Source organism: Bubalus kerabau, chromosome 16 (genome assembly GCF_029407905.1).
Source record: "Bubalus kerabau isolate K-KA32 ecotype Philippines breed swamp buffalo chromosome 16, PCC_UOA_SB_1v2, whole genome shotgun sequence".
NCBI lineage: Eukaryota > Metazoa > Chordata > Mammalia > Artiodactyla > Bovidae > Bubalus > Bubalus kerabau.
In genome coordinates, this window is record NC_073639.1 from 73536355 (window position 1) to 73563339 (window position 26985).

The 26985-nt window shown below is 51.6% G+C and overlaps 1 protein-coding gene across 2 annotated transcripts; it reads left to right on the forward strand.

The window, feature by feature from the left end:
- Positions 1 to 10202: 10202 nt before the first annotated feature.
- On the forward strand, positions 10203 to 26394 carry TCN2 (transcobalamin 2). Of its 2 annotated transcripts, none has more exons than XR_008703445.1 (9): positions 10203 to 10728; positions 14006 to 14198; positions 14937 to 15106; positions 17914 to 18075; positions 19214 to 19386; positions 19510 to 19696; positions 21165 to 21336; positions 21704 to 23388; positions 23591 to 23701. XR_008703445.1 is itself a non-coding variant. In XM_055550221.1 (9 exons), the coding sequence occupies exons 1-9, from the start codon at positions 10665 to 10667 to the stop codon at positions 25908 to 25910; spliced, it is 1299 nt and encodes a 432-aa protein (XP_055406196.1). In that variant the 5' UTR covers positions 10203 to 10664; the 3' UTR covers positions 25911 to 26394. The 2 variants fall into 2 exon arrangements, 1 of the variants encoding a protein (XP_055406196.1); XM_055550221.1 differs by lacking the exon at positions 21704 to 23388 and adding an exon at positions 25849 to 26394 and having other exon boundaries at positions 23591 to 23706.
- The last annotated feature ends 591 nt before the right edge of the window (positions 26395 to 26985 follow it).

Consider the following 26985-nt stretch of genomic DNA (forward strand, 5'->3'; position numbering starts at 1 on the left):
GGGAAATAGATAAAATTTGTAAAATTTGATGTTTTCTTTCTTCAAGCTTCTAAACTCCATTTGGATTTTGCCTCAAATTTTTAAATTTGAGGCCCTGTGAATGTGACGTGACCCAAGGTCGTGGTTATAGATGGTCAATCGGGTCCAACTGTTTGCGACCCCATAGACTGTAGCCCACCAGGCTCCTCTGCCCATGAAATTTTCCAGGCAAGAATACTGGAGTGGCTTGCCATTTCCTCCTTCAGGGAATCTTCCTGACCCAGGGGTCCAACCCGTATCTCCTGCATCTCCTGCATTGGCAGGCGGATTCTTTATCACTGCACCATCCTGGTCGTAGAAGTCACCCTTTAAAGGTAAGTACAGATATTAAGCAGGGGCCAGTGCTTGTTTTGAAAACTGTGTGTTTTATTATGTACTTTCTTTTTAAATTGTATTTATTTACTTTAGGCTGCATTGGGTCTTAGTTGTCGCTCGTAGGCTTCTCTCTAGTTGTGGTGCCATAGGCTTAGTTGCCCTGAGGCACACGGGATATTAGTCCCTGACCAAGATTCAAACTTGTGTCCCCTGCATCATGAGCGTGGAGTCTTAACCACTGGACCACCAGGGAAGTCCTCTATCATGTACTTTTTGAAAAATATAATTTTATTTATTTTTGGCTGTGCTGGATCTTCATTGCTGCGTGGGCTTTTCTCTAGTTGTGGTGAGTAGGGGCTACTCTCCAGCTGTGGTGCATGGGCTTCTCATTTCCGTGGCTCCTCTTGTGGAGCATGGGCCCTAGGGTCTCCCGGGCTTCCGCAGTTGTGTCTCCAGGGCTCTAGAGCACAGGCTCAATAGTTGTGGTACATGGGCTTAGTTGTTTCGCAGCATGTGGGATCTTCCAGGGTCAGGGATAGAACTCATATCTCCTGCGTTGGCAGGCGGTTCCTTACCACTGAGCCACCAGGGAAGCCCTAATATATACTTTTAATTTAAGCTAAAATAAAGTAAAAATCTAGTTATTTTACAAACAGCAGAAAATGAATGAAAACTGGATAGGGAAAGGTGACTCAAAGATTTTGCAGGAAATTGCCAGACAGGTGTGAGGAAAACCAGAGTGATGTGGTGCTCACAGCAGAAGACTGAGGAGTGAAAGGGGGCAAGAGAGAGGGAAGAATGACAGAGATCGGTGCCACCATGAAGGATCTAAAGGGTGCAGAGGTGGCGGTCTCTACCACAAGTGTGTGTTAGATTATGGCCCACCAGGCTCCTCTGTCCATGGGATTCTCCAGCCAGGAGTACTGGAGTGGATTGCCATGCCCTCCTCCAAGGGATCTTCCTGACCTAGGAATTAAACCCATCTCCTGTGTCTCCTGCATTGCAAGCGGAGTCTTTACCCGCTGAGCCATCAGGGAAGCCCAGTCTCTGTCACATCTCTGTTTAATTCATCAGTCTGATATTTGCAGAAACTGAATTGATTATAGAGAATGACTGTAGATTACTGTGTACTCAAGCAAGTAATAGCCCTGATCACAATTGCTGTGCTTGAAATTGTTTCATTGCTAGAGCAAATCAGCAAGAATACTGGAGCGGGTTGCCATTCCCTTCTCCAGGGGATCTTCCCAATACAGGGATCAAACCAGGGTCTCCTGTATTGGCAGGTGGATTCTTTACTGACTGAGCCACCAGGAAGCCCTAGGTATATGGTTTCCTGAAATTGATTAAGCAAGTGCATTCTTTCCTTAGAAAAGAGGATCAGAGACTTCTCTGGCCATCCAGTGGTTAAGACTCCATGCTGCTATTGCAGGAGGCGGGTTCGATCCCAGGTTGGGGAACTAAGATCCTGCATACCTGGAGCCCAAAAAAAGAGGATCAGAAACAGTTCTCATCCTCATGGAACTGACAGTAATATTCATCTAGTTTCATGTTGGGGTATGTTTACTGTCCTGCTTTCCGTCATAATATTAGTCTGAAGAGATCTGGATCATGGGAACAGCCCACAGGCGTTACACTGATCTGTTATACTGATATCATGCTGATCAGGCAGGATAAGTAAAGACAGGGCTCTGAAGCAGGTCCTGCCTGCAGAGCAAACAGCGCCGCACTTGGACCACCCGATCCAGCCTACACTGTGCTGCTGGTGGAGTCAGTGGAGGGAAGGAGGCAGTGTGGAGCCTATGGCAAGCCCCAGTGCGTGAATCACAAGGCAGAGCTCTGGAATTCTCGGGCAGGTCATGCCATCTACTGCAGACATGTATACACCATTGAAGAAAGCCCTCCTGGCTTGTCACTGAGCCCTGGTAGAAAACAGTTGGGCTTTGGGGACCAAGTGCAGAACTGCCAAATATGAGTTGGGTTCTTTTGGACCAAGGCATAAAAGTAAATGGATCCAGCAGAGGTCAATTTAAATTTGCAAAATGAAGCATAAAATTAGTATTACAGGGCTGGTTGAGACAAAACAGAAATCAATCAACTATGATACTTGATAAACCTTCAAAAAGATGATACTAAGATTTTGGTTTCCACTAAGAACAATTAAAATTAAGATGTGAGTGAGTCTTTGAGCAACTGGTAAAATAGCTTCACTTTTAACCTAGTCTTCCAGAAGACCCCCAAGTGGCTTAAAATCAGTAGACCCTCCAGAGCATGGAATGACTTATTTAAGAGCATGAGCAAAAGTACCTGCAAAGTCCACACAAGTGATGAGATGATCATTTTAAAGAAATTCCTCCTTTAAAAAGTAGACTTTATTTTTTTAGAACAACTTTGTTGTTGTCTAGTCGCTCAGTCGTGTCTGACTCTTTTGCGACCCCATGGCTGTAGCCCACCAGGCTCCTCTGTCCATGGGATTTCCCCGGAAGAATAGTGGAGTGGGTTGCCATTTCCTTCTCCAGGGGATCTTCCAGACCCAGGGATCAAAACTGCATCTCCTGCATTAGCAGGTGGATTCTTTACCACTGAACCACCAGCGAAGCTCTAGAACAGCTTTAGCTTTACATAAAAATTGAGTACATAGTACAAAGAGTTCCCACGTACCCCACAGTCAGTTTCTCTTATTGTTATTATTATTTTTTTAAACTTGTGGGATGTTAGTTCCCTGACCAGGGACCAAACCTGGATCCTTGACGGCAGCAGAAGCGAGAACATAGAATCTCTTAATAGTAACATCTAACAGTATGGAGTATGTGTTACAATTAATGAACCAATAGCAATACTTTATTATTAATATACATTATTCAGATTTCCTTAATTTAACCTATTATCCTTTTTTTCCCTTCTATTCCAAGACATCGTGTTACATTTAGTTGTCGTGTCTCCTTAGGCTCCTCTTGGCTGTGACAGTTTCTAAGATCTTCTTTGTTTGTGATGACCTTGAGAGTTTTGAGGAGTCGTGGTCAGGTATTTTGTAGATATGCCTTCTTTTGAATTTGTTTTTTTTTTTTTAAACTCATGGTTAAACTGTGGGTTGGAGGAGGACCACAGAGGCGAAGTGCTATTGTCATTACATCCTGACAAGGGTGTGCGCTGTCAACATGATTTATCGCTGTTCATGCTGGCTTTGGTCATTTGGTCAAGGCAGTGCTTGTCAAGTTTCTCCCCTGTAAAGATGCTGTTCCTCCCACTCCCTTTTCACACTGTAATTTTTGGAAGGCAGTCACTCGGAACAGCCCACACTTAAGAACTCCGGAGTTACGCTTCCCCTCCTTGAAGGCAGAGTATCTATGTTCATTACTGGAAACTGCTCTGCGTGAGAGATTCGTCTCTTACCCATTTGTCTTAGTCTGTCCAATGGTTATAACAAAATCCCATTAGTAGCTTATAAACAACAAAAATTTACTGCTCACAATTCTGGAGGCTGGAAAGTCCACGACTGAGGGGCAGACAGATTTGGCGTCTGGAGAAGGCCAGCTTTCTGGTTTATAGACAGCCACCTTTTCACTGTGTCCTCACAGGGCTAAAGGAATGAGGGCTGTCTCTTTCTAAAAAAAAAATTTTTTTAGTTGAAATACAGTTTTACAATGTATTAGTTTCAGGTGTGTAATAAAGTGATTCAGTTATATCTTATGCATGTGCTCAGTCATGTCTGACTCTTTGCGACCTCACAGACTGTAGCCCATCAGGCTCCACTGTCCATGGGATGCTCTAGGCAAGAATACTGGAGTGGGTTGCTGTTTCCTCCTCCTGGGGATCTTCCTGACCCAGAGATCAAACCCTTGTGTCCTGCGTATCTTGCATTTGCAGGCAGATTCTTTCCCACTGAGCCACTTGGGGGAAGACCCCAGTTATTTTACATATATATGTAAAATATATACATAGTTATTATGTGTATGTATTCTTTTTTAATATATTCTTTTTAACATCCTCTTCCATTATAGGTTATTACAAGATATTGAGTATAGTTCCCTGTGCCGTACAATGGGTCCTTGTTGTTTATCTATTGGGATCTCTTTTATAAGGGGTCTAATCCCTTTCATGATGGCTCCTGATTACCTCCCAAAGGCCCCACCTCCAAAACCCATGGCATTAGGGATCAATTATCAACACATGGATTGCGGGGGGTGGGGGACATGCAAACATTCAGTGTATGTCAGTATTTATTTACTGAATCATTTATTTATATCAGTATGTACTCATAGCTATTTATTTTTTACTTTGGGTCATAGTCTGCATGCATGTCTGCTAAGTTGCTTCAGTTGTGTCTGACTCTTTGCAACCCTATGGGCTGTAGCCCGCCCATCTCCTCTGTCCATGGGCTTCTCCAGGCAAGAATACTGGAATGGGTTGCCATTTCTTCCTCCAGGGGAATCTTCCCCACCCGGGGATCAAACCCAGATCTCCCACATTTCAGGAAGATTCTTTACCAGTTGAGCCACAAGGGAAGCCCAAGAATACTGGAGTGGGTAGCCTATCCCTTCTCCATGGGATCTTCCCAACCCAGGAATCGAATCGGGGTATCCTGCATTGCAGGAGGATTCTTTACCAACTGAGCTATCAGGGAAGACCTGGTTATAGTCTGCTGCTGCTGCTGCTGCTGCTAAGTTGCTTCAGTTGTGTCCGACTCTGTGCGACCCCATAGACGGCAGCCCAATAGGTTCCCCTGTCCCTGGGATTCTCCAGGCAAGAATACTGGAGTGGGTTGCCATTTCCTTCTCCAATGTATGAAAGTGAGAAGTGAAAGTGAAATTGCTCAGTCGTGTCCGACTCTTAGCGACCCCATGGACTGCAGCCTACCAGGCTCCTCCATCCATGGGATTTTCCAGGCAAGAGTACTGAAGTGGGGTGCCACTGCCTTCTCCCATAGTCTAACATCACTTTATTTTTTTGTTCAAAATATTCCAGCTTTGGCCACTAGGGGGCCCTTTCTGTTTGCTTTTGTATCTTTTTGACATTATCCCTGTGTGTGTGTGTGTGTGTGTGTGTGTGTGTGCGTGCGCGCGGGCGCGCGCGCGCGCCCCTGCACGCGCGTGCACTTCCTTACCTTCTAGCTTTATAAGATGCACCAGACTCATCTTGCATATTTCTTGTCCTAGTCCTGGTGTCAGCCATACTAGGGGAAGTGAAAGTGAAAGTGAGTGAAAGTCACTCAGTCATTCCAACTCTTTGCGACCCTATGGACTATACAGTCCATGGAATTCTCCAGGCCAGATATACTGGAGTAGGTAGCCTTTCCCTTCTCCAGGGGATCTTCCCAACCCAGGGATCGAGGTCTCTCGCATTGCAGGTGGATTCTTTACCAGCTGAGCTATCACGGAAGACCTGGTTACAGTCTAACATCACTTTATTTTATTGCTCAAAATATTCCAACCTGGAATCAGCCTGGTTCCTTTTATATACCAGGGGAACTTGGTTTCTTTAATTGGAGAATGGTTGCTACTGCTAAGTCACTTCAGTCGTGTTCGACTCTGTGCGACTGTGTAGATGGCAGCCCATCAGGCTCCCCGCCCCTGGGATTCTCCAGGCAAGAGCACTGGAGTGGGTTGCCATTTTTATAAACCAAAACCTAGACACTCGGTAATCTTATTGCTACTGTGGTATCTGTGCTTCTAGACCCTCTCAGCTGACAGAGCAAAAGCGTTATGCTTGCGTATACTATTTGGCTGTGTACACACGTACTTGTCACTAGCTCTGGATGCAACCATCTATGCCTGTATTAAGCTAACCCTGAACTCATACTGATGTAACCACCTCTAACCCATCACCACACGGATCATTTCAGCCTCCTCCCTGTGCTTATCTGTAAACCCCTCTCCAACAGTGAAAAACCTGCCCTTTCTCTGCAGTCTGCCATACATTTAATTGTTCAATTCTAGTACATATGTCTACTAGCCTCCTGATGAACCTGTATGCAGGTCAAGAAGCAACAGTTCGAACTGGACATGGAACAATGGACTGGTTCCAAATTGGAAAAGAAGTACGTCAAGGCTGTATATTGTCACCCTGCCTATTTAACTTATATGCAGAGTACATCATGTGAAATGCCAGGCTGGATGAAGCACAAGCTGAAATCAAGATTGCTGGGAGAAACATCAATAGCCTCAGATATGCAGATGACACCACCCTTATGGCAGAAAGCGAAGAGGAACTAAAGAGTCTCTTAATGAAAGTGAAAGAGGAGAGTGGAAAAAGCTGGCTTAAAACTCAACATTCAAAAAACAAAGATCATGGCATCCAGTCCCATCACTTCATGGAAAATAGATGGGGAAACAATGGAAACTGTGAGAGACTTTATTTTCTTGGGCTCCAAAATCACTGCAGATGGTGATGCAACCCCAAAACTAAAAGATGCTTGCTCTTAGCAAGAAAAGCTATGACCAACCTAGACAGCACATTAAAAAGCAGAGACATTACTTTGCCAGCAGAGGCCCATCTAGTCAAAGCTGTGGTTTTCCCAGTAGTCATGTATGGATGTAAGAGTTGGACCATAAAGTTGAGCACCAAAGAATTGATGCTTTTGAACTGTGGTGTTGGGGAAGACTCTTGAGAGTCCCTTGGGCTGCAAGGAGATCCAACCAGTCCATCCTAAAGGAAATCAGTCCTGAATGTTCATTGGAAGGACTAATGTTGAAGCTGAAACTCCAATACTTTGGCCACCTGATGAGAAGAACTGACTCATTGGAAAAGACCCTGATGCTGGGAAAGATTGAAGGTGGGAGGAGAAGGGGACGACAGAGGATGAGCTGGTTGGATGGCATCACCGACTCAATGGACATGAGTTTGAGCAAGCTCTGGGAGATGGTGAAGGACAGGGAAGCCTGGCGCGCTGCAGTCCATGGGGTTGCAAAGAGTCGGACACGGCTGAGCTCCTGGACAGCAGCAACAGCAGTGTCTACTAGCACAGAATTATCAATCCTTGCCCTCGTGATGCAGTGCCTGTGTGCAGGTCCTTTTACCTTTGTTCTTACAGACCTCACTCGCTATAGAAGTTTCTGAAGTCAGCACTCTTTCCGCCACTCTTTTTTTAAATATTTACTTATTTATTTGGCTGTGCCAGGTCTTGGTTGTGGCACAGGGCGTCTTTGACCTTCACTGTGGAGATGCGGGGTCTTCAGTTGCAGCATGCAAACTCCTGGTTGTGACGTATGGGATCTAGTTCCCTGACCAGGGATGGGACCCGGGCCTCCTGCACTGGGAGCAGGGTCGTAGCCACTGGACTGCCTCCTCTATCTCCTTCTCCCTTAACATGTTTTCTAATTTTTTGTGCAACCCACATGTGTTACTTACATCATTTTTATAATTTAAGATTAATTATGAACATCTTTCTACGTTAAATGGGCTCTAAGATTTTAATGTGAAGGTGAGGATGTCAGTTGCTCAGTCGTGTCCGATTCTGCGACTCATGGACTGTAGCCCGCCAGGCTCCTCTGTCCATAGATTCTCTAGGCAAGAGTACTGGAGCCATTCCCTTCTCCAGGGGGTCTTCCCAACTCACTTTTAATTACGAGAATGGATATCCCGTATGTGACCATACAGTCATGCATTTGTTATATTCATTCTCCTCGTGCCACCGTCATGCATATATTTTTTCACCATTTTTTTTAAAATTGAAGTATAGTTGACGTACAAGGTCGTATAAGTTTCAAGTGTACAACATAGTGATTCAAAAATTTTAAAGGCTGTACTCCATGTTTAGTTCTGACAAAATACTGGCTGTATTCCCTGTGCTGTGCAATGTATCCTGGTTCATAGATACAATGTAACTTTCTTTCCCTTGGATTCCTTCTTAGGCTGTGTCCTAGCCCAGTCATCCTGAGACCACCAAGAACAAACTTTAAGCCTAACAGAGTCAGCTCAGTTGATCCACTGAGATGAGGTGGAGGAACTGTGAGGGTCTGACCACACAAAGAGAAAGGTTAGGACAGGATTTGGGTGAAGGGTTGGGTTAGGTAAAATGTAAACCTAACAGTATTTTTAGTTTTAATTGTTTTGGCCACACTGCATGCGCATGCGGGATCTTAGTTGCCTAACCAGGGATGGAACCTGCACCCCAAGCGAGGAGTTTTAACCACTGGACTGCCAGGGAAGTCCCAATCAAGCAGTATTTTGGTGAGTTTAACACAGCGCAGGGCTGCATGAGAAGGGTCGGCTTGAGGTCTGGACAGCAAAGTATCCTGTTTACCTGAAAACTACAAAGTTGAGGCAGGCAGGGACTACTGAGTCCGGAAAATACATACTGGAGCAGCTTCCCTTGCCAAAGGGACTTGGCGCCTCCGAGACTGTCTTTCTTACTAACAATTTCAAACAGCAAATTACTGGTGGTTTGTGATTTTAGGGGGTAAAAGAAATCCCGGTAAAAAAAGTAATAGTCACTCAAACAGCATGGTTACTGGGACACTTTACAGCTGTGATGTGACCTTCGGAGAAGTAATGCTTCCTGTTTACGTCGCAGCTGGCTCTGTCTGTGACTGCCTGATGCACAGACACGCAAACTTTTACCTGCCCGTTCCAAGCCAGTGTTTACTTTCTCGGCTTGTTGTGTTGTTTAGTCGCTCAGTTGTGTCCAACTCTTTTGCGACCCCATGGACTGTAGCCCGCCAGGCTTCTTTTGTCCATGGGATTCTCCAGGCAAGAGTACTGGAGTGGGTTGCCATTCCCTTCTCCAGAGGATCTTCCCTACCCAGGGATCAAACCCATGTCTCCTGCATTGACAGGTAGATTATTTACCCCTGAGCCACCTGGGAAGCCACTTTCCCAGCTCCAGACCCCCCCAGACAGAAGTCCTGAACCAAATGATTATCATTTTCTTTTTCACTTCCCCTGACCGCATTACCTAAAACATTCCACCCCCAGTCAGTCAGTCAATTTCTACTATCTATGGAAATGCACCCCCTCCCCTGCTAGTCACCAGCGTGCACCTTCAAGTTCTCAGGGGTCAGAGGTGGTGACTCTCCCAAGGAAGCTGCTTCTCACAGAGGCTGCCGTGTGGAGATGGCAGGAGACAGAATCATTGCCGAGGGTTGGGGAGCCGGGCAGCCCTGTCCCAGACCATGACTGCGCCGTTGCCCCCAGAGTTCCCAGGTCCCCCTGGAAGTCTGAACCCGAGGGTCTGCAGGAGAGCTTCACCCTGATGGGCCACACCCAGCCTCCTTGCACTAGACAGTCTAATTCTATATTTGCAAAGTACTTCGTAAACAGATGCACATATCTGTATTTATTTATGTCTGTACTTATTGGCTTGTGAGAAGTCAGGCACAAAACCAGATTATCTTGAAAAAATGAACCACGGCAATTACCAATAAAATGATTGTAGAAAAAAATTGTATTTGCAAGTGATTAAAGATGTTTTAAGGTCTAAGGTTGAGCTGGAAGGGAGCTTAATTAGAATGGTCTCCTCCAACCCTTTTGACTCACACAAGAGAAACCATTTCAGACTCAGAGAGGCCAAGGTAACATAGCACCTCCAGAGCTAACTCTTGGACACAGATTCTTCTGTGGGGCTTGGTGGACGGGGAAGCCTTTGTTCTCTCTTCTCCTCGCAGAGAGTATTTCTAGGTGACTTTCCTAGTCCTTGCAAGTGGCCCTGCTAACCGTGGCTTCGTGTGTCTAATAATGAAATCTCGCTCCCTAAATTGCTTTGTTTTGTTTCCCAGGAGGCACCCATCTTTCCGGTTGGTTGAGAAAACTGGGCGGTCTGGTCCGGGTTCAGTAGCCGCGCCCCCTCTGAGCAGGCGGGCAGAGAACAGCTGACTGCTCACGTGACTGTCCCAGCTCCCAGTCCCGTTCTCCTGTCCCAGGCCGGGGTGGGCAGTTTCAGGGGCTCCTTCTGGGAGGGGTAGCAGGTAGGCACCCCAGCCGTGCCTGTCTACTGCGGGAACGGCCGAGGGCATACAGACAGGCGTGGCTGGACAGACTCAGCAGTCAGACGTTCTGCACCTGCGTCCAGGGCTCTTCGGGCAGAGGGGAAAGTGTGGATGGCCGCACTCGCCCCTGCCCCCGCCTCCAGGAAGGCCTGCGCTGCTCTGCCCTTCCTTCCCCTGTTCTTTGGCCTCCCTTTCCCCTCAGCTACAGACCTTTTCCCTTTTCCCTCCGCTGACTTAGCAGTGTGCTGCCGGGCGTGGAGGGATTAATCAGTGACAGGAAGCTGCCTCTTTCGGAGCAGTGACCACTGTGGTCAGGAGAGCCTCTCTCTACCCGGCCAGCCCTAGGAGCCTGTCCTGCTCCCTGCCTGCTGTCCAGCCCCTGCTCCTGCCATGGGGCACCTCGGGGCCCTCCTCTTCCTGCTGGGGGGCCTGGGAGCGCTAGCCCACATCTGCGGTGAGTAACTGGATCTAACCTGGAGAGAGGACCATCTTGTCCCAGCCCCTCATTATACAAGGGGAGAAACCAAGGCTCGGATGTATGTTGGGGGGTGACTTAGCCGCCCCTCGGGGCTCCCATGGCAGTTTGGACTTCCCTGAACCTCAACGCGTTTAGCGCGCTGTGTTGAGATGAACTCTACGTCTGACTTGCTACCAGACAAGATCGCTTCCATGACATCAGTCATTTGTTGATTACGTTGACCGAGCCTTTGCTATGCCAAGTGTGGGACTAGGCTTTGGGGAAAAAACAGGGAGCAAGAAAGGGGTCCCAGCCCTGCCCCAGCTAGATAGAGCTTCTGTTCTAGTGAAAGGGACAGTGGTCAAGAGGCGAGTCAGTACTGGACTTGGGGGCTGTGGCCAAAGGAAGCCCCTGGCCTGGAGGGAGAGAGCTGGGTGCCGCCAATTCAGGGAGAAAGGGTGGGATTTCCGAGGACCAGGAGGCGATGCAGGAACTGAGACCCAAAGGAGGAAAAGGCGCTGGTGGCGGCGAGGAGAGGAGTGTGGGGGGCAGGGGGGGCCACCCCAGACAGAGGGAAAGTGAGCAGGTGGAGACCTGGGGTGTGGGGACGCTGAGGCATTAGCTTTGCACTCCACATCCAGGGGCCTGCCTGCTCCCCTGGGGGCCTCTCAGGGCCTGTCTGGGAGTCAGAGCACACAGGCTCAGGGCTGCTGACGCCCTGGAGCCCAGCAGGAAACAGAGGCAGGAAGGGAGGCACCCAGCAGCAGGATCTCTTGTGACTCATGGAGAAACCGAGAGGCAGGCTCACTTGTGTCCGGGTGACAGATGAAGCGGTCAAGGGTCATAGGGACCAGGTGACCTGCCTGCCCAAGTCACCATGGCTTTCCAGGACTTGGCTGGAACTCGGTTCTGAGAACTCCAGGTCAGGGTCTTCCGCGGGCACCAGGAGTCTCTGACCTCTCAAGCCCTTGGCTCTTGATTCCTGTCCAGACAGTCCCCAGGGGTGACCCAGTACCCTCTGTTGGGTATGAGCCTTTCAACAATTCATCCATAGGCTTGACCCCTTTAGAGTGCTGGGCTGGGTTTGGGGGTACAGCCCACTGCTGCCAGGCCATTTAGTCGCCCCCAGTCTCATTCCCTCACTTGTAAAAGGGGTTGAGAATGCTCCCCGGCCTTCTTCCTGGTGTGACGCAAGCATTTCTGCTCTGCCAGCTTCAAGCCCCGTGTGGTTGTGAATATGACAGGGATGCCAGCACCAGCTCCTGCATGGAGTTCCCATTGTCAGAGCCAGTCCTCAGCTGGCAGAGCTGGGCGGCCCTGTGAACCCCAGGCCCAGAGGGCAGCGCGCTCACCCAGGCTCACTTTTATTGCCCCGGGGGAATCTGCCCGGCTCCTTCCTGCTAAGACTGAATCGGGTTTACCTGCCTCTCTTTAGAGCACCAGCTTCTCTTCCTGTCTCTCTAATCCCAGAGCTGGAGGTTGGAGCCCTGGCTCGGGGCAGGGGCTCCCTCTCCGGTTTGAAGAAGAGGGAGAGGAAAAGAGAACTGTGGAAGGACCGATAGGCAGACAGACTGGCGGAAAAATGGAGAGAATGAGATAGATCCAGAGAGAAAGAGAGAGAAATTCCTATAGAAATGGCGGTGGACACACAGAAAGCCAGAGAGAAAGAGCAAGGAAAAGAGAAGCACCCTCCCCTCAAGTTCCTTTGCTCCATTCTTGGGGGTGGGGGCGGGTGGGGGGTAGCTGCCCAGCAGCTGGAATCCCCACTGCAATTAGGAGGAAAGAAAGTGAAATCGCAGTCGCTCAGTCATGTCTTTTGGAAACCATGGACTGTAGCCCACCAGGCCTCTCTGTCCATGGGATCCTCCAAGCAAGAATACTGGAGTGGGTTGCCATTCCCCTCCTCCAGGGGATCTTCCTGACCCAGGGATGGAACCTGGGTCTCCTGCATTGCAGGCAGATGCTTTACCATCTGAGCCACCATTAACCAATTAGGAGGAAGTAGCCGGGAAAAGTCCAAGGCCACCTGCTCAGCCCAGGTCCCGTCCCCGAGGGAGGCCAACTCCTGTCTGCTGGAACTGGGAAATACCCCTGAGGCTTCTGCTTCCCTCGTGGGTGAGTCCCAAAGCACACAGATAAATGGCTGCAGACAATGACGATGGCTTTCCAGCAGTTTAGCTCCCAATCTCAGGTCCTTCTCACCTAAACTCAGGTGGCAGGAAAAGCATTATTCTGAGACCTGCCCCCGAGGAAGTTCATCAGACCGCCCCAGTGAGCCAGCGGGCAGCCTGCAGTGTTGTTTTTTTTTTTGTAATTGGAATATAGTTGATGTACAATATGGTGTTAATTTCTGCTGTACAGCGAAGTTAATGAATTATATGTATACCTATGTCCACTTTTTTTTTAAGATTTTTTTTACCATATAGATCATTACAGACTATTGAGTAAAGTTCCCTGTGCTATACAGTAAGTCCTTACTTAGTTATCTGTTTTATATATATAGAGAGAGAGTAGTATGTACATGGGCTTCCCTGGTGGCTCAGATGGTAAAGAATCTGCCTGCAGTGCACGAGACTTGGGTGAGATCCCTGGGTCAGGAAGATCCCCTAGAGAAGGGAATGACAACCCACTCCAGTATTCTTGCCTGGAGAATCCCAGGGACAGAGGAGCCTGGCGGGCTACAGTCCATGGGGTTGCAAAGAGTTGGACACGACTGAGTGACTAACGTTTTCACTTTTTCAGTGTGTGCATGTCAGTCCCAATCTTCCAGTTTATCCCTCTCTCCCCTTTTCCCCACGGTAACTTTAGTTTTGTTTTCTACATCTGTGAGTCTATTTATGTTTTAAAAACTGGATCTGTAACCTGTTCCCACGTGGGCTGAAGTTTATGTAAATGGGTGGGACACGCCCACAGCTTTGAACTTCTGTTTTCTCTTTGCTCCCAGCACCTACATCGCAGGCAGGGCTGGCGTGAGGACCAAGGCGGGTGGGGCGCGGTGCCTGGGGAACCACCCGTCGCTTGGCCAGTCTCTGATGGGCAGAGTGGCTGTCTGGTACCCGCTTCTGCCCTGGGCCTACCACCTCTTTCCTGGCCCACTCCAGCCACTCTCTCGGGATACTGGCTGCCTCTTGTTAACAACCAGACTCCCTTATACCAGTCGGGTGTGTGGCCTGTGGCCATAAAGGTGGGGATGTTTATTCCCTGGAAAATACCTTGATAAGGTGCTGCTGTGGCCTGGCCCTGCCCCCTCACTTGGCCTCTTCTCTTTCCTAAGAGATAACCGAGGTGGACAGCACGCTGGTGGAGAGGCTGGGCCAGCGCCTCTTGCCCTGGATGGACCGGCTCTCCCCGGAGCAGCTGAACCCCAGTATCTACGTGGGCCTGCGCCTCTCGAGCCTGCAGGCTGGGGCCAAGGAGGCCCACTACCTGTACAGCCTCAAGCTCAGCTACCAGCAGAGCCTCCTGAGGTCCGGCCATGCTCTCTCCTCCTTTCTCCGGGGCAGCCCCTCATCCTAGGAGGCAGGAGACCCGCGCTCCGGTCTGGGCCTGTCGCTGCTTTGTTGGGAGACCTTAGGGCAAGTTTCACCTCCTCTGGGCCTCTCTCCATCTGTGGAGTGGGGTTGATCTGACCGGATTGGAGATACCAATCCAGGGCCCTTGTGCGGCCTCTGTACCGCCCTCTGCCCGACTGAGGCAGACATCACTAATCCATGGCCGCACTCTTTCACACTGAGCCCAGCGGCAGCATCGGACTATCTGCGCTCCCTTTCCAGGGGCTATTAAGGGGGGAGGGGCTTGTCCTGAGGTCCAGCTTGGGAGTTGGAATGAGGGGCGAAGGGTCAGGTCCATCAGAGAGTGTCTCCTGCTTGGACTCCCTCTTGGGAAGTGGACGCAGGGCGAGGAGAGGAAGAAAGGGAGGCTGCAGGGGAAGCGTGGCCACAGTGGGGGGGCAGACAGGTCACTTGGACTCAAGAGCTCTCAGAGTTTGTCCTTGAGTTCAACTTGTCATTTTTATGAAATATGTGTGATGTACACCTCACAACTTACATCGCTGACTACATCTGCTTCCGGCAGGTCTCAGAAACTTTCCAACCGCTAGGATTTTTTTTTCTCCAGTTTGTCATGTTGGCAGGGAGAGTGCCCCGAGGCAGGCTCACCAGGAAGGCCCTTTCTCACAAAAGTGTTGTTCCCTGGCTTGGTCCTAGGCCTGCCTCCAACAAGGATGACAGTGACTCCGAGGCCAAGCCCTCCATGGGCCAGCTGGCCCTCTACCTGCTGGCTCTCCGGGCCAACTGCGAGTTCATCGGAGGCCGCAAGGGGGACAGGCTGGTCTCCCAGCTGAAGCGGTTCCTGGAGGACGAGAAGAGGGCCATCGGTGAGGAGGCGCGGGCTGCCAGGGGTGGGGAGGGCGCATCGGACAGCATCATGGAACGTGCACATCAGAGCTTTGGGTTTTCTCCTCAGGCCTCTTTCCTGCCCTCCGCTCTGCCTGTCTTGATATTTATCGAGGCTTGGGCCTGCTCCAGGGGGCATCCTTAATCAAGCCTTTCCTGCATCCTGCATGCATTCTGTTGGCAAGTCCTGCTGCTCAGCCACCAAGCTTGGTCTGATTATCCTCCTTTGGACAACTGCCCAGCCTCCTTACTCCTTAGCCTCCCTCTGCTTCCTCTCCTGCCTCCTGACTCAACCCGGCCCACACAGAGTGAGCATTTAAAGCATAAACCTAGGGACTGCCCCAGCAGCCCAGCGGTTAAAACTCCACTTTCCAATAGAGGAGGCGCATAATCACTGCAGATGGTGACTGCAGCTGTGAAATTAAAAGACGCTTACTCCTTGGAAGAAAAGTTATGACCAACCTAGCCAGCATATTAAAACGCAGAGACATTACTTTGTCAACAAAGGTCCATCTAGTCAAGGCTATGGTTTTTCCAGTAGTCATGTATGGATGTGAGAGTTGGACTGTGAAGAAGGCTGAGTGCTGAAGAATTGATGCTTTTGAACTGTGGTGTTGGAGAAGACTCTTGAGAGTCCCATGGACTGCAAGGAGATCCAACCAGCCCATCCTAAAGGAGATCAGTCCTGGGTGTTCATTGGAAGGACTGATGCTGAAGCAGAAACTCCAACACCTCATGTGAAGAGTTGACTCATTGGAAAAGACTGATGCTGGGAGGGATTGGGGGCAGGAGGAGGATGAGATGGCTGGATGGCATCACCATCTCAATGGACATGAGTTTGGGTAAACTGCGGGAGTTGGTGAAGGACAGGGAGGCCTGGCGCGCTGCGATTCATGGGGTCACAAAGAGTTGGACACGACTGAGCGGACTGAACTGACCTGAACTGAGGAACTATGGTCTCACATACCACGAGGTGTGGCCCCCCAAAAATTTTTTTTAATAAAATAAATATACTTTTGATCCTGTTAGTGCTACGTTTGGAGAAGGAAATGGCAACCCACTCCAGTGTTCTTGCCTGGAGAATCCCAGGGACAGGGAAGCCTGGTGGGCTGCTGTCTATGGGGTCACACAGAGTCAGACACGACTGAAGTGACTTAGCATAACATAGCATAGTGCTGCGTAAACCCTGCAGGAGCTGCTCGCTGCTGTGCTCACAGCCCTCAGGCTCAGTCTGTCTGCCCATTTCTCTGCAGACCCTGCCCACCCACTCGTCCGCCCCTCTGTGGGCTCCGGTCACCCCGGCCATATCTCTCAGCTCACCTTGCAAACCAGGGTCTTGACAGATCCAGGGAACCCCCTATCTGGAAGGTTTCCTTCCACTTCTAGATCACTCCTATAGGCCTCTGCCTCTCTCCCTCCCTCCCCTGGATCACTGCCTCAGAGAATCCTGCCTGGGCTCCCCAACTATTCAGAGGCCTCTGTTATTCAGCCCCTTGGACCTCAGTACACAATTCAGTTATAATCATGGTCTCATGAGCGTGGCAGCCAGCCCTCTCAGCAGCTCAGAATTCACAGAGAGAATTCAGGTGGGAGAGCAATTACCCATCCCTGAGGCAGAGGCGAGGTTGTGCCCACACACCACCAGCAGAGGGCAGCACTCAGCATTTCCTCCCTCCCCAGGCAGACCCCACCCCACTGCAGTTCAGTTCAGTTCAGTTCAGTTCAGTTCAGTCGCTCAGTCGTGTCCCACTCTTTGTGACCCAATGGACTGCAGCACGCCAGGCTTCCCTGTCCATCAACAACTCCTGGAGTTTAGTCAAACTCATGTCCATTGGGTCGGTGATGCCATCTAATCATCTCATTCTCTGTCTTTTCCTTCTCCTCCCGCCTTCAATCTTTCCCAGCATCAGGGTCTTTTCAAATGAATCAGTCCTTCGCATCAGATGGCCAAAGTGTTGGAGTTTCAGCTTCAGCATCAGTCCTTCCAATGAATATTCAGGACTGATCTCCTTTAGGATAGACTGGTTGGATGTCCTTGCAGTCCAAGGGTCTTCTCCAACACCACAGTTCAAAAGCATCAGTTCTTTGGTGCTCAGTTTTCTTTATAGAAACCACCACAACCCCCAGGGAAATCTTCTTTCCTATGGCTTCTAAGAAAAACTGCCACACCAGATTTCTACTTGGACACCCAAAAAGTTAAAGTGGCTTGCTAAACAACACAGGCTGGTTTTTCCCCTAAAGAAGCAGCAATCGATCTCACCCAGACTTGTTATTCCCCTGCTTCTGGGGGCCCAGGGAGAAGGCAAACTTTTGTTCGGAAAACGAGAACAGCCAGCCGCATACTGACATGTCGCTGCCTGGGCTGGGTTTGAGCAAGTCCTCAGCTAGCCCTGGCTGCGCTGTGCCTGGTCTGTCATCACCGTTCATGCCTCCGGGCACAGCGCCTGACACTCAGTGGTGTCTCAGCAAGTATGAGTCAAGCCGGTGAAGAAAAGAAGGGTCCCTGATAGCTCAGTTGATAAAGAATCCGCCCGCAATGCAGGAGACCCCGGTTCGATCCCTGGGTTGGGAAGATCCCTGGAAAAGGGAAAGCCTGCCCACTCCAGTATTCTGTCCTGGAGAATTCCATGGAGGGTATAGTCTATGGGGTTGCAAAGAGTTGGACACGACTAAGCGACTTTCACTTTCACCACCCAAAGGAGGGTGTTGGGAAGCTGGTGCTGGCGGGCGGCTGGTTGCTGGGAGGGGCAAGCGTGACGCTCCCACCCCGTGGTTTTCTTGCTCCCAGGGCACAACCACCAGGGCCACCCCCGCACCAGCTACTACCAGTACGGCCTGGGCATCCTGGCCCTGTGTGTCCACCAGAAGCGAGTCCATGACAGTGTGGTGGGCAAGCTCCTGTATGCCGTGGAACACAAGCCGCATCTTCTGCAGGACCACGTCTCTGTGGGTGAGTGGGCCGCACCCTGAAGGCCAGGCTGGCACCCCTGCAGCCCCTGGCCCCAGGCTCACCTTTCCTTGGGACCCCTCCTCTCGGGTCCATTAGGACACGGAACGGTGAGGGCTCGTTGTGGTGCAGGGTCTGTGAGTCAACTTTCCCCCCCCCGATCCTCCACCACACTCTTACTGCAGGGCACCCCGGACAGCTCAGCTGGCCTTTCTAGCTCAGCTTCTCTGGTAAAATAACCCCCCCAGCAGCATCTCAGTAAGAGATGTCTGGGTTTTTTAAATAATTAATTTTAATTGGAGACTAATTACAATATTGTAGTGGGTTTTGCCATACATTGACATGAATCAGCCACAGGTGTATATGTGTCCCCATCCTGAATCCCCCTCCCAACCTCCCTCCCCAACCCATCCCTCAGGGTTGTCCCAGTGCACCGGCCCTGAGCGCCCTGCCTCATGCAAGGAGATATCTAATAAGTAAAGGATATAGCATGGCGCCCAGCATGGAGAAAGTGCTGGACACACAGCTATGATGTTCTCATCGAATAAGCTGGGAAGGGACAAAACAACCAAAAATGAACCAGGAGGCCTGAGACCTGGATTCCAGATCTGCTTCCTTCCTGTGTGACGTGGGTCTCCAGGGCCCTCTCTTGCCCTGGTGCATCTCCCACTAACAGGGACAGAGCTAAGCAGGGTCAGCCCAGGGAAGGACCTCGGGGTAATGGGCAGCCCCAGGAGGGCTGGAGGAAGGGGAGCAATAGGGTCAGAGCAGCATTTTAAAGTTTCCACCAGCTAGGGGGAACAACTCAGCCCAGTCTGCCCAGTTTCCAGGATGGCAAACTGGGATGGTCAGTCACCAGATAGAGGTCAGTGAGAGAGACTGGGGGAGGGAGGGTCAAGAGGACCTTATCCTACACCACTCGCTTGCAAACCTGCGTGCACTTTAGAATCACCAGGGGAGTTTTTTTGTTTGTTCATTTGTGGTTTTTTGTTTTTTGGGGGTGGGGGGGCCATACCACACAGCTTTTGGAAACTTAGTTTCCCCAACCACGAAATTAAAAGATGCTTGCTCCTTGGAAAAAAAGCTATGACAAACCTAGGCAGTGTAGGAAAAAGCAAAGACATCACTTTGTCCCCTGCAGACACCATGGCCATGGCAGGCATGGCCTTCTCCTGTCTGGAGCTGTCCAACCTCAACCCCAAGCAGAGAAACCGGATCAACCTGGCCCTCAAGAGAGTGCAAGAGAAGATCCTGAAGGCCCAGACCCCAGAGGGCTACTTTGGGAATGTCTACAGCACCCCTCTGGCTTTGCAGGTGGGGAAGAGACTCCGGGGCCATGCTCTACCCTAGTGGCTGGAGGGAAGTGGACCAGCCAGGGGCTGGAAGACCTGGCCCCTCTGACCCACCTCCTCCTTCTCTTCCCCATTCTGTCCCCAGTTGCTGATGGGTTCCCTCAGGCCCTCGGTGGAGCTGGGCACGGCCTGCCTCAAAGCCAAGGCTGCTCTGCAGGCCAGCCTACAGCACAAGACCTTCCAGAACCCTCTCATGATCTCTCAGCTGCTGCCCATCCTGAACCAGAAGAGCTATGTGGATCTCATCTCCCCAGACTGCCAGGCTCCAAGAGGTAGCTGGCTTTTCACAGAAGCCCCACTCTTTTCAATCTGCATCGAAGTCGCCCTGTCCCAGTGGGGGTGGGGGGGATCTTGCTCCATCTTGATTTGCTGAATCAGCGGGGGTTTGCAGGTGTGCATGGGACACACCTGCAGCTAAGATGCCTTCACAGGTTCTAGACGCTCAGTATGGGGAGGGAGACCCCAAACGGTGAGCTCTGGGCCTGCTGTGACTCTTCAGCCCCTTGTGGGATGCCCAGTACAGAAATGTTTGAATGAATGAATGAATGGATGGATGGATGGATGGATAGATGGATAGATGGATGGATGGGTGCATAGATGGATGGATGGATGGCTGGATGAATAGATGGATGGATGGATGGGTGCATAGATGGATGGATGGGTGGGTGGATGGATGGGTGAATAGATGGATGGAGGGATGGCTGGATGAATAGATGGATGGATGGATGGGTGCATAGATGGATGGATGGGTGGGTGGATGGATGGGTGAATAGATGGATGGAGGGATGGATGGATGGGTGGGTGGGTGGATGGATGGGTGAATAGATGGATGGATGGATGAATAGATGGATGGATGGATGGATGGGTGAATGGATGGATGGATGGATGGGTGAATGGATGGATGGATGAATGAAAAGATGGATGGATGGATGGGTGAATAGATGGATGGATGGATGGGTGAATGGATGGATGGATTAATGGATGGATGGATGGATGGATGGGTGAATGGATGGATGGATGAATGAATAGATGGATGGATGGATGAATAGATGGATGGATGGATGGATGGATGGATGGATGAATAGATGGATGAATAGATGGATGGATGGATGGATGGGGAGAGACATTAGCTCCCCAGCTAACATTTTGATTAGCTCCCATACCTCATAATGACTCCCTGAATTATGAAGTTAGCTGCCTGAATCAGGGCTTCATCTGAGGGACGAACTAGGGTTGGTGGGTGGGATTTGCCAGTGGAGAAGAGAGGGGGAAGGCAGAGTGGGGAGGGGGCATCAAGGGCAAAGGCTCAGAGGCGTACAGTCTGGAATTGGGAGGAGGGTCTCACTGCAGCGTGGGGTCTGGGAGGATGAGCTGGAGTGGCAGGAAGGCAGGAGGATGAAAAGGAGGGGATCCCTCAGAGGTAACGGAGATGATATGAACAGATGTATGTTCTAGTTAACAACCCCCGGGGCTGCTGGGGGGGCAGGTAGGTGGGAGGGGGACACTGGAGCAGAGAAACCAGTGAGGGGCCTGAGCTTGGGTGGTGGGGGATGTGGGAGCTGAGGGGCTGGGGAGGCTGGGAAAGCAGCTGGGTGGTATTGGTGGTGGTATTGATGGGGAGGGGACCCAGGGGAAGGAGGAGGTCCCAATGGGCTGCAGTGTCTTCCTGGGAAGAAAGGAGGACTAAGGCCTGGCCCCCTACCCTCAGAGTGGCTGCCCCTTCCCCTCTCCCCGGCACAGCCCTGTTGGAACCGGCTCCAGAGACCCCGCCACAGGCCCAAGTCCCGAAGTTCATTGACGTCTTGCTGAAGGTCTCCAGCATCTCCCCTTCATACAGACACTCTGTCTCTGTCCCTGCCGGCTCCTCCCTGGAAGACGTCCTGAAGAACGCCCAGGAGCATGGAAGATTCAGGTGAGACCTCCCCACCTCCCGGCCCTCGCCTGACCCGACCTGGCATCCCCTGAAACAGGACTCAGTGAGGCAGGGGATGGAGACAGGGCTCCCTCGGGAGAGGCCCAGGCTTTCTCCCACCTGCTGTGCCCCCGACGCCCCCATGCTGTGGTGGAAACAGGCGTCAGGGTTGGGAGAGCAGGCTCCCAAAGCAGACCCTTGAATCCCAGCTCTGCGCTCTCCAGCTGGGGACCAGGCCAGATGCCTTCCCTGCAGCTCATGAGGACGGCATGGTGCCCCTCACCTCCCACCCGCCAGGGCCCGTTCGGGAGCTAGGGCATGAGGGCACAGACAGGACGTGGTATTAACACATGCTTTTTGTGCGCAGGGTCACGCACTTAGTAAGCGCTCAACACAGGCTAGCTTTCAGAAGGATGAGACTTTTTAGTATCAAACGATCCTGGTCCGATCCCTGTGATGAAGGAGTCACCTGGCCAAGCCTTCTGCAGAGTGCGGTGGGACAAGGGCCTTCCTCTTGCTTCTCACCCTGAGATGGGATGGATCTGAGATGAGTGTTTCCAGAGCGCTGCTCTGGGCCCCACCGTGTCCACACCTGAATAAGATGGGAGGGGTCCCCGGCGGGGATCGGCCCAGAGGATGAGTGCCTCCCAGCGGACCCCACGGCCTGCAGCGCACTGATGGCCGCACCGCTGGGCCCACACACACCGGGTGCCCTTGGCAGGCCCTGGGATCACCTAGCGGACGTGCATACTCAGTCGCTCGGGCGTGTCCGACTCTTTGGTGACCCCATGGACGGTAGCCCGCCAGGCTCCTCTGTCCGTGGGATTTCTCAGGCAAGAATACTGGAGTGGGTTGCCATTTCCTTCTCTAGGGGATCTTCCTAATGCAGGGATCGAAGCTGCATCTCTTACATCTCCTGCAATTGTCAGGCAAATTCCTTATCACTGAGCCACCTGGGATTACCAAGGTCGTGTTTGGACATTGTCATCAAAATGGAAAAAAAAACTGAACTTTTTTTTTTGGCCACACCACGGCATGTGGGATCTTAGTTTCCATAGCAGAGTCGAACCCACACTCCCTTGCAGTGTAAGCGAAGAGTCTCAACCACGGACCACCAGGGAAGTCCCAACTTGGACAGTTTTATTCAGAACTGCAGGACCTCTGAGAAAATGTCAGGGATACCAATCTGAGAAATGATTCTCTTGGTGGTAGAGAGGGTGCCTGAGCTGGGTTCAGGGGCCAGAAGGGAGGCATGTTTGAGGCACATGAGTGCACGGCAGAGAAAGCCGGACTCTGGAAGGAGAGAGAGGAAGAGAGACAGGCGGCGAGGAAGAGACAGAAAGAGGGGAGAGAGCAATGGAGCGAGGCAGGCCAGCAGCGCTCTGGGCAGCCACGTGGCCCCCGAAACCTGGGTACGGGCTGCTCCCTAAAACCTTCCCTTTGACCAGGTCACCCTGAGGGCATTTCTGTTTCTTAAAACTATGAAAACCCTCCCTCTCCAAGGCCAATGCTACTGATAAGGAGAGAGGACAGCCACGGCATTTGAAGAGAGTCATTTTGGCAGCCGTGTCCATGCTCAGGAAGGGGTGGTATGGAGTGTCTTGGTTGCAAAGGCCAGGAATCTAATCCAAGCCTCTCTAGTAGCAGGCAGCATGGGGTGTGTAGACTCGGAGGGAAGACTGAGCAGCCCAGCTGAGAGAATGGGGGTGCCCCTGAGCCACAGAGGGGGCTTCCCTGGTGGCTCAGTGGTTAAAAAAACCCGCCTGCCAATGCAGGAGACTCGGGTTCGATCTCTGGGTCGGGAAGATCCCCTGGAGGAGGAAATGGCAACCCACTCTAGTACTCTTGCCTGGGAAATGCCATGGACAGAGGAGCCTTGCGAGTTACAGTCCATGGAATCCCCAAAGAGCCTGACACGACTTAGCGACTAAACAACAACTGAGCCACGAAAACGCCACCGGTGTCTCTGCCTCTGTCTCACCTGCTCTACTTCTTCCTCCTGTTGGCCTCACTCTGGGTGTGGGCAGCTTCTGATTCTCACCCCACTGCAAGGTCAGCCCCCAGAGTGGGAGGTGTCTGGGGGGCTGGAGAGGAGGCGTGGAGGAAGGGCGCCTGGGGAGGCTGCCCAGGAAGGGCTTGGCCAGCACTGCCCTGAAAGTGAGGGCAGGGTTTGCTTTCTGTGAGTGGTTCAGCTTCTGCCCTTGGGTCGACGGGAGCAAAAGTCACCTTTTCTTTCTCTTTGTCCCTTTGGTAGGTTTAGAACACAGGCCTCCCTGTCTGGCCCCTTCCTGACTTCCGTGCTGGGGAGAAAGGCTGGGGAACGTGAGTTCTGGCAGGTCCTCCGAGATCCTGACACCCCCTTGCAGCAAGGTGAGTCTGGTGGCCAGCCCCCTGCGCACGTGTTCCCCAGCCCAGCCCTGTCTCAGAACCCAGGCTTCGTCAACTCACCCCAGCTTTCCCCCAGAACCTTCCTGGTGCTCAGCCTCAGGTCACCGCTGACACTCAAGCTTGCATATAATACATTTAACTGTATTCTTAAGAATTTTTGTGTATGTCACTGTGGCAACTCTCGGAAAGCAGATAGGCAAAAAAGAAGAAATTTAAAATTGCCCACAATCCACTACCTAGCGATTAACTTTTTTTTTTTTTTTTAAACTTCTGGTGTATTTTCTTCCAGGTAATTTTAAAAAATATGTACGTTTGTTTTTTCGTAAAAATGAAGCCATACTCTATAGCAGTGCTGTCCCATAGGAAAAAAAAAATGTGAGCCTCGTCACGTGTAATCCTAAATTCTGTAGTTGATCAAACTAACGTTAACAATACATCTTATTTAATCCAGTACATCCAATATCATTCCAAGATGTAATCAACGCAAAATTATTGATGACATATTTTGCATCTTTTTTTGGTCCCTTTCCAGTGCTCAGTAGATACATGTGGCTAATGGCTGGCGTATTGAATGGCACAACTCGATACACAGTTTTGCAGTTTATCTTTTTCATCCTTAACATATGGTAGCCATCTTTCTATGCGGGTATATGTAGATCTTCCCCTTTCTTTGTAATAGCCACATAGACTATATCATCCAGCAGGGTGCTTTGGGCTGCAAGGAACAGTAATGTGACACGAACTAGCTTCCACGATGCAGCTTTCATTGGCTCATCTCTTGGCTCCTGTGACCAGATTCCAGTGGGAGTAAGGATTTCAGGCCCAGCCCCACCTCCCCGCGACCCTCCTCCTCTCTTTGCTGGCTTCCTCCTCCAGAGAGGCTGCTCTGTGTCTTCCCGGGGCTGCTCCCTTTTGTGAGGCAGGAAACTTGTCTGTGAATTGCCCAGCACACGTCTCCTGGCATCCTGAAGGCAGACTTGGGATTCAGGCACGTTCCTAGACCCTTCCCTGTTGCCAGGAGACGCCCCTCTGCGCCCATCACTGGCTAGAGAGGAGGGACCGTCGCAAGCCTGGCTTGCCAGTCAGGGCCCAGGCCCAGTGTGGAGTGGGATGGGTGGACCGCAGCTTATCGACTCCCTCTGGGCCTTTAGCGCGTCTCCAGTTTTAACGCCCCACGCCATCATAGCATCCCTGAGCATCAGCCCTGTCACTGGACAAACTCTTAAGGATCATCTGTCCCCGCTCCTGGTATCTGGGACTTCTAGGGGGCACTTGCCATGTGCCAGGGGATTGGGCCAAGTGCTTTACAGAAGGTGGGACTGACTGAGGGAGCCCAGTAAAAAGCCATCTTTCTCCCTGCCTGGCTTCTGGAAAAATTGAGAAATAAAACCAAGAGGCTACAGATGGAGAGACCGGATCTGGCCTCTATTACCGATAAAGGCTGGATTGAGGAGGTAGCCGAGGGGGAGAGCCTGATGGACTCAGCCACAAGGCAGATGTGGGCGGTGGTGTCCTCTACCTCCCTCACCCGGCCCCCCGGTCCAGCAGGAAGCCCACTCCCCTGGGGAAAAAAGGAGGGCCGGGTTGTTGATATCATTACTACCCTCATTTTAAAAATGGGAGCACCAGTGCTCGGAGAGGTTACATAACCTGCCCAGAATCACACCCCTATGAGTACAGAGCTGGGGCTTGAACCCGGGAGTCTGCTGGAGCCTGGATGGTGCCTCGTGAGTGAAGGCTGACTTCACTCATGGTCCTGCTTCTCCCCAGACCTCCCGAGCAGGTCCCTCTTCTGGATGGCGTCTCGGGGGGACCGTGAAGACAGTGACCCCGCCCATCAGTGTTGTCAGGGTCTCTGGTTCCTTTGGCCCCATGATGGTTATTAGGGTGCCATCTCATGCCCTCCCACCTCCCTGGGGGGTACCCCATTGCAAAGTGAGCCTGTGGGTCTCAGCGACCCTGAGGTCACACTGAGTTCGGAGTCTCCAGACTGGCTCTGCACAGAACCTGGGTTTCCCACCACCAAGCCCTGAGCCCATTTTACAGGGCACGGGTCTAGAAGGTGAGGTCAGGATGAGGTACACTCTGCCCTGTTAACCCCCACCCCCCAACCTATTTCTGCAGGTATTGCTGACTACAGACCCAAGGATGGAGAGACCATCGAGCTGAGGCTGGTTGGCTGGTAGCCCCCCGGGCTCACCCACGCCGCTGCCTCCCACACTTCCTGTCTCCTGCCCTCCTTCCAGACACCCCGGTAATGGGCACACGCCTGATCCTGCTGCCTTCTCTTGCACACTTGTCCCTGGATCCCACAGCCGCCAGCCCTGCGGGGGTCCTAAACCACCGCCCACCTGGAGCAGGGAGCCCAGCACCTCCGCCAGGAGGTCTGTCTGCCTGGGTCTGGTCCCACCTGGCCCCGCGGGTGTCCCGTGAAGGTCACTCACAGGCCGGAGAGCGTAAACGTCTCGGACCCCTCCCCGGCCGCCTTGTGAGTACCGCTCGCTCTGCGATGGGGGTCCCTCGAGGACAGCCCTGCGGCCCTGACCCCAGCTCTCCACTCCGTCGTCCAGGCTGCCGCCCCAAAGCCGGCTGCGTTGTAGCGGCTGGTGAGGGCTTCTGCAGAGCTCTCAGCCCACCTCCAGAATGATTAAAGAGTTGGCTGTGCACGTGGCCCAGCGTCCTGATGCCTTGAGCTCGGAGTCAGTGCAGGTGACGGGAGCAGAGGAGGGGGGACAGCCCCGTGGGCAGCAGAGGAGGCTGAGTGAGCATCCTTCTGGGCCCTAGGGGGCCGAGGCTGGTGTTGGTGACGCAGATTCCTGTTTAGGGGTGTGTACTTGCTAGATGCTTTCTTGCACAACTCTGAGGTTGGATGTTTCTCTTTTCCTCTCTGCTTTCAGATGAGGAAATCAGTGCCTCAGAGAGGGAGAGTGACTTGCCCGAAGTGGCCCGGGGCTGGGGTGTGGGCTGGTGATTTAGGAGACAGACCTGGGGAGGCCTCCAGGCTCTTCCACGCAAACACTGAAAACCAGGGCCCTCAAAGATTGTGTTGACTTAAAAGAAAAAAAAAAAAAAAGTGTAACATGAGAGTAGGGAGTTAAGTTTTATTTGGGGCAAAATGGAGACTATGGCCTGGGAGGCAGAATTTTAGATAGCTCTGAGAAACTGCTCCAAAGAGGTGAGGGGTGGGGGTCAGTATATATATATATGATTTCAGTGAAGGAGTTATGTGCAGTCAAGCACACATTTTAGGAGAAGCTTCCT